At 32.2% G+C, this 13,399-nt stretch overlaps 2 protein-coding genes across 2 annotated transcripts; both read left to right on the forward strand.

Moving 5' to 3' along the window:
* The first annotated feature begins 1,878 nt into the window (after positions 1-1,878).
* On the forward strand, positions 1,879-4,027 carry LOC103837084 (hydroxyproline O-arabinosyltransferase 1). The gene is made up of 8 exons (XM_009113413.3): positions 1,879-2,533; positions 2,601-2,668; positions 2,749-2,950; positions 3,025-3,122; positions 3,208-3,277; positions 3,431-3,502; positions 3,581-3,694; positions 3,821-4,027. Exons 1-8 carry the CDS (start codon positions 2,126-2,128, stop codon positions 3,878-3,880), a joined length of 1,092 nt encoding a protein of 363 aa, XP_009111661.1. The 5' UTR covers positions 1,879-2,125; the 3' UTR covers positions 3,881-4,027.
* Positions 4,028-4,266: 239 nt separating this feature from the next.
* On the forward strand, positions 4,267-6,645 carry LOC103837083. Its single transcript, XM_033280322.1, has 2 exons — positions 4,267-5,459; positions 5,496-6,645. The coding sequence occupies exon 1, from the start codon at positions 5,004-5,006 to the stop codon at positions 5,373-5,375; it is 372 nt and encodes a 123-aa protein (XP_033136213.1). The 5' UTR covers positions 4,267-5,003; the 3' UTR covers positions 5,376-5,459; positions 5,496-6,645.
* Positions 6,646-13,399: the final 6,754 nt, after the last annotated feature.

Genomic DNA, 13,399 nt, shown 5'->3' on the forward strand with positions numbered 1-13,399 from the left:
CTAAATTTTGGTTTGAGTGTGATTCAGACCTTTGCGGGTTTGGTTCGAGTTTGGATCCATTTAAATTATTTTTAAAGGTTTAAATCATTATATATTTTAAATTTCTCAAAATCTATAAATAAAATAATATATTTCCTATAAATTTAAATAAGATATGTCAGAATACCTAAGCTTAACATATCAATTGGCATTTAAAATTTTTGGATACAAAATCAATAAATATTTTAAGTATTTTTGGTGATTTGAGTATACCTTAACTATTTCAGATATTTACTTTTGACTATCTATATATATTTTCAAGTATTTAAACCAATTTAAAAGTATAATTCTTGATGTTTTATATACGTTAAATCTAAATATAATTAAATATATAAGTATCCGAATACTTCGGTTCGGATCAGATTTGGATCTCTAAATAACAAAACTTTGAATAATTTGAATATTTAATCAATTTATGTTCGGGTTTGGTACTATATTTTCGGATCGGTATCGGGTCTGTTCCTCGGATTCATTTTGCCAAACCCTAATAATTACATGAAAAACAAATATCAACATATTTTTCAAAATATACATCCGCGCAGGCGCGCAGATTAAATATTAACATATTTTTCAAAATATTTTGCTATCAATTTTGGTTCGGGTTTGGTATTACACTTTCAGATCAAGATCGGTTTCGTTCTTCAGATTTTGATTTTTTTCAAGCACTAATATTAACATAAAAAACAAGTAGCAAAATATTTTTGAAAAATACATCCGCGCGGGTGCGCGGATTAAAATCTAGTTTTGATTAATGTTCAAGCAATAGCTAGATACTAATTAGACAATTTTTTAACAAATTATTAATTAATCGGAAGTTTAGACCAATGTTATAAATGATTAGACTAGTTTTTTTTTCAAAAATCTATCTGAACAATTTCTTGATTTAAATTTGATTTATTGTTTAAACTGATTTTAGAACACTAAAACTTAATTTGAGTTTTTAATCTTCATTCACATTTTCTATATATTTGGCTTGATTTTATTAATACTAATTTAAATTTAGATAAATTCATATTTTTTTTTTCAGAATTTCAGATATAAAAATAATTTTTAATTCAGTTATTTTACGAATAGATCAAAAAAAAAAAGTAAAAGAAAACTTTAATTATTTTAAAAGTTTTGAAAATTATTTCTAACATTAATTTTAGTTGGGCAATTGTCAATAATAGCACCTTTTGAAGTTTATGTCTCAAAAATAGCACTAGAAGGAGAAAGTCACAAAAATGACATTCATTAAAGGATAAAATATCCTCAATACCCTTGGTTTAAAATTAAATAAACAAACAAAAATAAATAAAAATAAATAAGATAAAAATTAAAAAAAATTAAAAAAAGAATTTTTTTTTTATAGTTTCAGATTATATGTTTTCAGATTCGAAATTTTTATAAATATTTTTTTGAAACTTTGTTTCAAATTTTTTTTTTATTTTTTTTTCAAATTTTCTTTTTATAATTTAAAAATACTTTTTAAAACTGTTTTTAAAATTTTTATTTTTTATTTTAGTATTTATTTTTTATAAAATTTTAAACCCTAATTCCAAAACCCCACCCCTTAACTCTAAACCCTAAGGTTTGGATTAATTAACCCAAGGGTATAAGTGTATATTTACCTCTTTAATGAAACCTATTTTTGTAACTTTGAGCCTTGAGTGTTACTTTGGGAACAAAAACTTGGTTTAGTGTCATTCTATTCTTTTTCTCATTTTAGTTTTTATGCTTATTTTTTATATCTACTAAATTTTCAGATTTTATATTTTCTAAGTATCCGTTTGGATTTAGATTGCTTACAAATAATATATAATATTCGAAATACAGTCTTATAAAATTCTCGTTCAACTATTTTTATAACTCGATTTGGATATAAATCAAGGTTTATTGGTTCAAGTTTGGTTCAGATCTCGGTTTAGGTACAAACATTCATTCTTAGTAAGGACATTAGGAAAGAGTTTAATTCTCTTTGATCAAGAAAAAAGAAAAAAAAGAAAGAGTTTAATTCTCTTCATCACCAAGACACGAACTATAACTAGAGAAGAAGAAGAAGAAGACTTTGAAGACACTCTGCCTCCTTCTCCCAAACTCTCTCAAAATGGGTTGCGGTGGAACTCTGTTCTACCCACTTCTCATTACCCTCTCCGTCGCTCTGATCACATACAACATCCTCATCTCCTCCAACGCTCCTCTCAAACAAGGCTTCCCCTCTTCCTCCTCCTACGAGGACCCGGTCATCCAATTGCCACGCGGCGGATCCAGAATCCGCGGCAACAACGACAAGAAGATTAGGCTCTTCCACACGGCCGTTACAGCCTCTGACTCCGTCTACAACACGTGGCAATGCAGAGTCATGTACTACTGGTTCAAAAAGGCCAAAGCTTCCGCTGGACCCGGATCCGAAATGGGCGGGTTTACCCGGATCTTGCATAACGGTAAACCCGATAAGTATATGGATGAGATTCCCACTTTCGTTGCTCAGCCTCTACCTTCTGGGATGGATCAGGTAAATCAAAATTTGATTTTTTTTTTTTTGGTTCGGACATTGAGTTAAGGTTTTGTTATTCGGACAGGGTTATGTAGTTTTAAACAGACCATGGGCGTTTGTACAGTGGCTTCAACAAACAGACATTAAAGAAGAGTAAGATTGATCCCTTTTCGCTTCCACACTTGTTTTTTTTGGTAATAAAAGTAATGATTTTTTTTTTTAATGTAATGCAGTTATGTTCTGATGTCTGAGCCTGATCATGTCATTGTGAAACCTATACCGAACCTAGCTAAAGAAGGGTTCGGAGCTGCGTTTCCTTTCTTTTACATCGAACCGAAGAAGTATGAGAAGGTGTTGAGGAAGTATTATCCTGAAGAGAGAGGACCTGTGACTAACATTGATCCTATAGGAAACTCTCCTGTCATTGTCGGAAAGGTTTGTTTTTTTTTCTTGTCATGAAGAGTTTGGGATCAGGTTTTCAAAAGGGTGTCTCTTTATGGTTTTTGTAGGAGGCTTTGAAGAAGATTGCTCCTACTTGGATGAATGTTTCTTTGGCTATGAAGAAGGATCCTGAAGCTGATAAGGCTTTTGGATGGGTTCTTGAAATGTACTAATCTTTTGAATAAAAAAACGATTTTTTTGTTTTGTTTAGAGTGTTGTTTTAGTTTTTGACTATAACTTTTGTTATATAGGTATGCTTATGCGGTTTCATCTGCGTTGCATGGTGTTAGAAATGTTCTACACAAAGACTTCATGATTCAGGTAATCCTATTACACATTTTTGAGTTTCAGGATAGCGAAATAGTTATTGAATGGACCTCATATTGTTGCTTGTTAGATAGATAAGATGTTTATTTTGATGCATTAACCAAAGAAACTTTGGTTTGGTTGTGTTTGTGGTAATAATAAAATCAGCCTCCATGGGATAAAGAGGTTGGTGACAAGTACATCATACACTACACTTATGGATGTGACTATGATATGAAGGTAAAGATTTCAAATTCTGATTTGTCATTTCCAATTTTCTTTAAGGTGGATTGTAATTGATGTTGTTGTGATTTTCAGGGACACTTAACCTATGGGAAGAAAGGGGAATGGAGATTTGACAAAAGATCGTATATTAAGTCACCGCCACCAAAGAACCTTACAATGCCACCACCTGGTGTTCCACAGAGTGTGGTATGTTTACATATCCTGTCTTCATTTTCTGAAAATATATAGTATATGATTATCCTGTAACATCTGTACATATGATTACAAGACACAGTCTCCAAGTTTTCTTCATTTATGTATTATTGTTGGTAGGTAACATTAGTGAAGATGGTGAACGAAGCCACGGCAAACCTTCCAGACTGGGGATCATAGAGAGAGATATAAACAGTTTAACTTTTTTTTGGTCTTAATCTTATCTATATACGTTGTCGGTGTAGTTTGTAAAATATATAGCTTTTCAAACAAACCGTTGTATGGCATTTTACATTCTAATTCTCTAACTACTAGGTTTGAATGTCATCGAGCATCCAAGATGATACTGACATACACTAGCCAAACACCAGCCATTATGTGCATACTACAAAACAACCTATTGAAAATAACTGAACTTATTAAGTTAAAAGATAGTAGTGGCTCACAAGTAAGCGAGACCAAACCATGCCACTAATCCAAAACCTCAAATCCAAGCCGGTGGCTGCATCCAAGTCTGATCTTGATTCCCTTACTCATATATTGGCTTGAGAATATATTTAAATAGAAAATGGCCATAATGCATGCAATCTCTGTTATGACGTCAGTATGTGTCATAAACGTTATGAATAATGGAGGTGATTAGTGTCTTTGTTATAGCTAATAAGACTGGACAACATGGACAGCCTTATCTTTAATGGTGACTTGGTTGGTTTATTCAACAAATCTCAACCCAACTTTTGTCCTTTAACCCAACGGCTAATCATCACTTGCCATGCCAGGCTGCCAGCCTTTGATCTTTGTCTTCACCACTTTTTGTTTTGTCTTTACTTATTATCACTAATTACACTATAATGGTGGTGATTAGTTAATTACTTAATTACCATTAACTATTAGTTGCGCTCACCCGCTCTTTATTAGTTACAAAATATATATATTGAAAGATGAGAAAAAATGGAATTGCTACTTTCACTTTTCATATAACAGCAATCTTAGTGTATTTATATTTTATAATGCGCCAGTATTATCAATATCATAGACATAAATTATCAATATCAAAAGAAGCATAGATAAAAAAAAGCAACCGTTTCACTCCCGCCTTCACAGCTGTCTTTAATGATTAGCCAGCTAGACCAATGATCCTCTCACATCACTGTCACGGTATTCTAAATAACGGTCCAGTCCATCCCTAACGGTCAATTCGCCACGTGGAGTAATCTCACTCGGTTTTGTAAATATATATAGAGCTGATCGTTTACTTGCTAACCAAAACTCTCAAAGATAACAACAACACTCTCTGTTTCTCATGGCTACAGATCAAGAAAACCTACTCTCAGATGATTACCAAGAAACGGCGGCGTTTTGCGGGTGTAGGTATCTCTGTAACTTCTGGTGGAGAAGAAGAGGAGACGGTGGCTGGAGCGGTAACTTGCAGGAAGAGAAAGGAGAAAGTTGGTGGACCAGGAAACTGAAGGGGCCAAAAGAGATTTCTGAGAAAATTGCGGGGCCAAAGTGGAAAAACTTTATAAGAAGTTTTAGCAATGGGAGGAAGAAGATGAAGAGAGATGTGGACTTCACGTACGATCTCAAAAACTACAGTCTTAATTTTGACGACGGAGGCGGAGAAAATTCTTCACCGGAGAGGTTTATAGCTACTCCGGCTGTTGTAAAAGTTTGATATTTTTCTCAACTTTTTTGTATTCTTTTTTTAATTGATCATGTTATAAATGTTAATACCAAACATATACAAAGAGGTTATAAAATCATTAAACCCTTTAACAAAAAAAAAAGTTATAAAATCATTTAGGCGTTACTTGTTGTTCAATCGCCACTCCAAATTAGATAATAGGCATGTTCTTTTTCTTGACGCGTGCCGCAGCGTCAACTGCTAACAAACAGGAAGAAAATTTTGTAATTAAAGCCATCGTTTTTTAAGTTTGTGAAGGTGCGGTTATTTTACGGAATGTTACCGGTGATATTAGTGACGCTGAAAAAAACAACGTTCATCGGAATTGCCTTCGTGGTCAAACGCGGAGGTTGCTGCCATTTATTCTCCATATCTTTAAGCCTCAAGAAATTTATAATTAGGTATTATTTTGAACGCTTGACGCTGACGCTGCGATTCTTTACCGAACAGGGCTTATGTCTACTGTTTTCTACTTGTTAACCCTTTTCACACCAAACAAAGCTTTTCTACATTTGTTAGAAGATCATTCATAATATCCTTAATTTTCTCGTGTCAGAATATGTATATTTAATTAGATCTGTGTAGAGATTACATGCATATTACATGTTTGAGTTCTTGTCTAACTCGTTCCATCAAGGATCTCTCGCTCTCAGTAGGAACCAGAGGACCAAAACCATATATAAACCCTCGTCAAGCATATTAAGGAAAGAGTAAGGATAAATTGTGTGGTTGTTTACATACTGACCTACAACACTGTTACTGTTGTTTATCAGTTTATGTTTTCCAATGGTATTTTACAAAATTTGCTCCCTCAATAGCAAAGGTGAATCTATTTGTCATGTTTTGTCCTATACCAAAACCATATTTTCACCGAGATGATCAAAAGCGTAGGGCAAGGAGAAAAGAGATAGATCGATTTAAGATGTTGGGCTGTGTGTAATAATTAGTGGGCTAGACCCATCTATATTGATTTCGTCCTTGGCCCATTCCACCAATTCGCCAAACGCATGAAAGTTTAGGGTACGAATGGTGATCAGGGAACGGCGAGGAATAATGCATTCCCTAACGTTCCTGAAAAAAATTACCATTCACAAGGAATAATAATTTCCTCTCATTCCCTTTCATTCCTTTTTTGTAGAGAATTAAAGAACAAAAGTATTCCTTGTTAAAAGTGATAAGGAACGACCATTCCTTTTCATTCCTGCTATTTTATTCCCGAACATTCTTTTTTAATCTGTTCCTCTTGTTTCCCGAATGGTCACCAATCAAACCCTTAGTGTCTCTAGACTCTAGTTGAGGCTTGTTTTTTTTTCTTTCCAATAGTTAATGTTTTTCTCCTTTTCTCACTAGTTGAGGTTTTGGTCAGTCTGTAAGAGTATAAAAACATGTTAGATTTCTTCTTATCCTTATAAACAGAGGTCTAAGTAGATACACTGTGTCAAGTTACCGGTCTTAACTCTTAAGCACAGCAAGTTGAAAATTCGCATACAACCTTCAATATTAGTAGTTAAAATGTATATGTCATTCAAGTCTTGTATCACTTATTTACTAATTATTTGAAACTTCACGAAACTTAGAGCTTGGAGGTCGGTTGGGTTGTTTTGGTTCTCTATGTCACCAGTGTCGGTCCAGAAAAAAAAAGTAATAGAAGCTTGGTCTTCCGACCTCAATTTGTATAAGAATTTAATTAGCCACTGAATCATAAAAGTTCTAAGTAATCCCTTCGTCATTATTATTAAATGATAGTTTTTAAAAAAATTTAAGAATAATGAGCCTTACTAAATGATTCTTAATTTATATTTTGCATCCAGCCTTAGTATTTTCAGGGCCGGCACTCTGTCACAACTCACAAGCTAACTGGCATCCTTAACACTATAAGTTTAGTTCGCTAACTGGTTGGTCCTGTCCAAGATCATTCTGCGATGAACAAATTACTATAGATATAATATTATCTAATAAGAAAAATATACTCATTCATGATCAATTTGCATATATGATTTCTTATATACATTTATATATATAATATTTATGTGTTAGATATTGATATACATGTGCTGGTGCTGCGATGCTGCTATGGGGTGAGAGTGACGGGTGAAAATAAAATGGTAACATGAAAACTGAAAGAACAACACTATCTAACGATAAAGTCAAAAGTTTCTTCTTCATATTCGACCAATTAGATATTCAACATGATTCCAAAGAAAGGTTCAAAAGAAAAAAAAAACATTGTTCCAAAGCACACATCACATGGCCTACTAAATCCAAATTTCTCTTCCATAAATAACAATAATATTTCTAATGATTTTTTTAATAAAATATAAAACCCTTTAGAAAATGAAACAGAATACTGTCTTACAACTGACCAATGCATACGATTTATTTTTGTTAAAATATTTTGGTTTTCGGAAGGACCCGAGATTATCATAGCAAAAGCTATATATATGGTTATAAGACCATTTTCTATAAGAAAATCAGTAGTAATTCCTTGAGAAAAAAAATTACAACAATAAATTATATGGAACATGCAAATCAGAGTAAATTCAAGTGTGAAGCAAAGAAAGGATTATATAAATATAAAAAAAAAGGATTATATAAATGAACAAAAAGCACATGGAATTTTTTTTTCAAAAAAAAAAAAGCACATGGGAACAAGCCAAGAGATGGGTTTTGGAACATCGATAACATTTACAGTAAATTTAAATGATTTACCACGTCTCACAAGCATTATTAACTAATGGTTGTAAAGTGTAATCAATGTTCAAAAACGTTTAAGTGCCAAAGAACCAGATTATTTTTGAAAATTTAGCCTTTAAAAATATCCTACTATATAAAAGAAGCTAAATCCTAGCTTTTCTAGAGGTGTCACATGGGCAAAATAATCTCCACCTATCAAACTGCTATGTCACTAGTGGACTGGACTTCGAATTAAAATTGCAATAAAAGATTTGGGCTTCGTTGTCGCTAACAAAAATCTCGGTTTGTCTACGATTTGCCGATGGGCCAGGTAAAGAAAAATCTCGCAGCCCAGCCCATTAACCCAAATCGCCGTCTTCGTAAAACTATTTCCTTCGGACAATTACTTATTTCAACTGTCAAACTATTTTCTTTTGAATTTTCTATTTTTTCAGACAATTTATTATTTCTACTGTTTTTTTTAACAATGTGTGAACCGGCTAAGTTTCCTTTCATCTTAAAATTGTCCACCCAAGATAACACAACCCCCTCATTTCACACACAGTCACTATAAATTTCTAAAAAAAACCTAAATTCTACTATCAAACCCACCCAACAAATTTATAACTACCAGTTCCAATTACTCATGTTTCGACCTCAGTCAAATAATTATGGGCCGGCCTACTTTAATTTTTAAATAACCTGTCAATAAAATCTCCACCTATCAAACTGCCATGTCACTAGTGGACTGGGCTTCGAATTAAAATTGCAATAAAAGATTTGGGCTTCGTTGTCGCTAACAAAAATCTCGGTTTGTCTACGATTTGCCGATGGGCCAGGTAAAGAAAAATCTCGCAGCCCAGCCCATTAACCCAAATCGCCGTCTTCGTAAAACTATTTCCTTCGGACAATTACTTATTTCAACTGTCAAACTATTTTCTTTTGAATTTTCTATTTTTTCAGACAATTTATTATTTCTACTGTTTTTTTAACAATGTGTGAACCGGCTAAGTTTCCTTTCATCTTAAAATTGTCCGCCCAAGATAACACAACCCCCTCATTTCACACACAGTCACTATAAATTTCTAAAAAAAACCTAAATTCTACTATCAAACCCACCCAACAAATTTATAACTACCAGTTCCAATTACTCATGCTTCGACCTCAGTCAAATAATTATGGGCCGGCCTACTTTAATTTTTAAATAACTTGTCAATAATTTTTTTTTTTTTTAAAAACAAACCATAACTATGTTCACTTCAAAAAATATGAAATTAATAAAAGATTGGCAATACAAAATAATTCTCATTCTTATCTGTGCAGAACATGCAGCAGAAGATCAAAACAATTGGGGCGACACCTTCGGACCGCATCCAATAATCGTTAGGATCATTAGGATGTGGTCCATCACAAATCACAAAAATAAAAATGCTTTCCTAGGAACAACTTTCATTTGTCTTGACATCTAAATTTGTCTTAAAAATACTTACTTTTAATTATTCCAACTACATTTCAAATGATGGCTTTTAACCACTAAAAAGGAACAAATAATGAAAGGGAGGGTGTCTATTTCTATGTCTTACACAATCTACCAACGCTTCGAAGAAGGGAAAATTTATCACATTAGATATTTTAATCTTCTTCCCAATAACCAACGGTACATGCTTACTGTTCAACCATACATAATCAATATCAATGAGACAACAATTATTACACTGATTCAAGAAAACATTCCACCGATCCCTTCATACATATTCCTGCCCCAACGTTACCACCAGTTGATCAGCTTAGCAAATGCAACCAACTTCCTCCCAGGTAAAAAAAATCAATAACTCTCTCACATACAAATAAATACTAAATTTTTGTCCATAAAACCAAATTATTCCTACAGATATTGTTGGCCGCATATGCCTCATCCAAGAAAATGATTTATATAACCACTACACAGATTCAAAAATCATCATTGGATTGCGTTTAGATAGGTACTAACTTTTTATTAAATAACAATTAGTTTACAACCAAACAAAATATAATACAATAATTATTTGTAGATCAAAATTGGTACGTCTAACTTTATGGGACAAGGAGGCGTCTAATTTGTACCAGGAAAAACAAATCGTAATCATCACAAGTATCATTCCACGGTTACATGAAGGTAGTAAACTAAACATAAAGTTTATGTCAAAATAAATGCTTACAAATATTTGACTTTTTCAGGAAAACTATCACTCACAACCACACCTGGATCGCGCTTCTACTTTGACAACGATATTGGTATCATACAACACTTCCAAAAGAGGAATAAACTACTATCCTAAGCCTCATAGCAAACGACACCGGCCAACTTTTAAGAAATTTACGTTACCGCTTCCTACGTCCATTAAATAGGCACACTCAAATACTATTTTCTCTTACGAATATTGAATTCCTCAAAACAATTTATTATTCAAACTTACTGTTGTTTTAAAAAAAAAAAAATTGATCACCGTTTTCAACGTCTTCGCATTATAAAATAAACAAAACATAACTTAACTTTTCAGAAACTTCAAAACTCCCAATTTTAATTGAACTAGACTTTTATTAAACATGTAATCCGCGCGAAGCGCGGACACTGACCCTAGTTCTTATAAAATTACATTCATGTCCACTTATTGTAAATTACAATATTTATAAAAAAAGTTTCTGTGACTAGAATTTATAAGCAATTTGTATTAATGTCTGTAGGAAAAAAAATCTCAAAGGACGAGGAGATAAAGAGGGAACAAAGATCCCATGGAGTGCGGTAAATTGGAGTGACAAAAAGTCTGTGTCCTTTTGGACTCAAATATAACATTCACTTGCTCTCACGTTGCTCCAAAACCGCGTCCAATCCATTTTTCTCCAACTTGACTTCTAACTCTCTTTTTTTTTTCTCTTCTAATTCTTTTTCCCTCTTCTTTTTATTTAGTTTACAAAATGTAATACATAAATTTGGATCTGAGTAGAGACACAACATACAACATGTTATGTAACTATTTAATTTCTAATTTTAGGGTTTATAGTTATCTGACATCATAAATATACACATTTGAATCCAAGAAAAGACACAACAGCATCACTTAACTATATGTCCTCTTAGTGTTAAGTTTAAATCCATTGATTAGAGTTTATAATATGATTAGCCATTTGTACTAATGTTAACATTGTATTATAAATAAATGTTAAAATTCAGTTGTGTATGTGTGCATGTGTCAGAGTTCTAGAAAACAAACAAAGTTTTCCAACAATTAGCAACATTCAAACCATATTACTGAAAGATTCATTAAGAGACATTATTATTTACAACTTGTGATTTTATGTTTATCATCTCCGCTAGAATTGGAAAGGAGAGGACGATAACATAATGCTGAGAAAAACATATACGATGATTTTTTTTTGTGAGATTTTTTTTTCTTATTCCGACATAATACACAAATGGCAAACAGAGTTGATACTAGTATATCCTTTTGTAATTATTTTTTTTTTTCAGTTTTCGAAATAAAAATTTGGAAATTTTGTCAACATAGATTAGATTCTCTTGTACTAATAAGAACATAAAAATGTACAGATAACTCCAAAAGATACTGCATGTGTGTATGCAAGCTGAGGAACAACGCCTCTGAAACCTCCAAAGTCCATGTTGAATCACTTCATCTATTATCATAAAATAATATATGTATATATATATATGACTATGTTTCTATATGCTTTAAATTACATATGTTCTTTAGAATATTGGTTTTGTTGTGACCTTTTGTTGAGGATTCAATGGACCCTCCATATTTGCATGTGACTGAGTGTGGAATGGGACGAGAGAATGGCGGTCACTGATATGGATGTCACCTTACTATGCCGCATTTATCTACTAAACTAAATTATTTATATAAATAACCTGTTTGCAAATTTTCTTCTTGCAATTAAAATTAGTATTAAGTACGTTCTAACTTACAATTATTATACTATTATAAATCATGAAAATGTTATCTAACACTTAAATCAATCCAATACATGCATGTATTTATTACTCATCTAAAAACTATCTGATGATTCTTATGCTAACAAAGTCCCATTTCTAAATATGGAAAACCACTATATCTAAATGCACGACCGGTTCTCTGATTTTAGTGAACAAATAAATAAAATGTAGAGGGGTTATGCGCACAAAAAACGGGTTCAAAATTTCAAATTACCTCTTCTCTTTCATCATTTAGTAAATATAACATACTTTGAAAGTATCATATGTATGGCCTTCGCCACTAAAGAGATATAGAGTGCACATGTATCCATACCATTTTTAAAAGTATATATATTTTTACCAAATTTTAATATTTTCCTATTGTAATTTGTAAGTTTATACTGTATTATAATATGTGCACCTAGTCAAAAAAATTCTGGATTCGCTTATTACAGCTGAATGCAGAAAAGGACATGAATCGCAATCAACCCATTTCATCACCCATGTTTATACATGTCGTAGTAGGTCCCATGTCACGCGTTTACGTTCTAGGTCCACTTATTTTATTCATAATACTTGTCTGATTTTCCCATAACTGTATGTAGTCCCAAGCAACCTATTGTGTATGTTGAACTTTCTCTTTTTTCTCCAATATCGACAAAACCAAATTAAGATATGTAATATGATTCACCAAACAAATTATGACCCTCTATTCTATAAAAACAAAAAACCATACACATTTAATAATGACATGTAAATCATGTAATTGTTGGTTCATAATTCATAATGTTTTGCTTAATAAAAGGTTCATATGCCACGAAAACTTGCATATTTAAATTATCAAACATGAAATTTTATAAAGATCTATTTACATCAGGTAACTTTTGAATTTGTTACCTAGAATCTATGTGAAGGAACCTTATTTAATCATGAGTTTTTCATGCCATGCGAGAAATAAAGTTTGATTTTACGCTCTTTTCAGAAGTATGGAGCTTTTACAAAGATAGCCACACTACTCAAACGTTCCAAACACAGTAGCAAGGAGAAAATTAGGAATGCAACTTATACAAAAACAGTATTTGTTAGATCTTCCCATTCCCACTCCCACATGCTTCATTGTTTGATCTACCTATACAATCAAACCACATCTCACATGAAGAATCAGTTAGCAAACAAAATTATATTAGATCTAATAAAATTGTTTTGTGACTAGTTACAGCAGTTCTAATGTTATAGCTTCAAAGGTGATTAACTACTTTCAAAGGTAACATATATACCAACTAATTAATTATTTCGGTTAAAATTATTAATTACTAGGGTTAAAATGATTAATTATTTATTAATAAAAGTAATTGACCTTATAATTATA

Source organism: Brassica rapa, chromosome A09 (genome assembly GCF_000309985.2).
Source record: "Brassica rapa cultivar Chiifu-401-42 chromosome A09, CAAS_Brap_v3.01, whole genome shotgun sequence".
In the NCBI taxonomy this organism is placed as follows: domain Eukaryota; kingdom Viridiplantae; phylum Streptophyta; class Magnoliopsida; order Brassicales; family Brassicaceae; genus Brassica; species Brassica rapa.

Bases quoted from the DNA above. Each gene is read 5' to 3' on its own strand.
- LOC103837084 (XM_009113413.3), top strand. From the start codon at position 2,126: ATGGGTTGCGGTGGAACTCTGTTCTACCCACTTCTCATTACCCTCTCC. The intron at 2,534-2,600 runs GTAAATCAAAAT...TTATTCGGACAG, and splicing joins TACCTTCTGGGATGGATCAG to GGTTATGTAGTTTTAAACAG. The intron at 3,123-3,207 runs GTACTAATCTTT...TTTGTTATATAG, and splicing joins TTTGGATGGGTTCTTGAAAT to GTATGCTTATGCGGTTTCAT.
- LOC103837083 (XM_033280322.1), top strand. From the start codon at position 5,004: ATGGCTACAGATCAAGAAAACCTACTCTCAGATGATTACCAAGAAACG.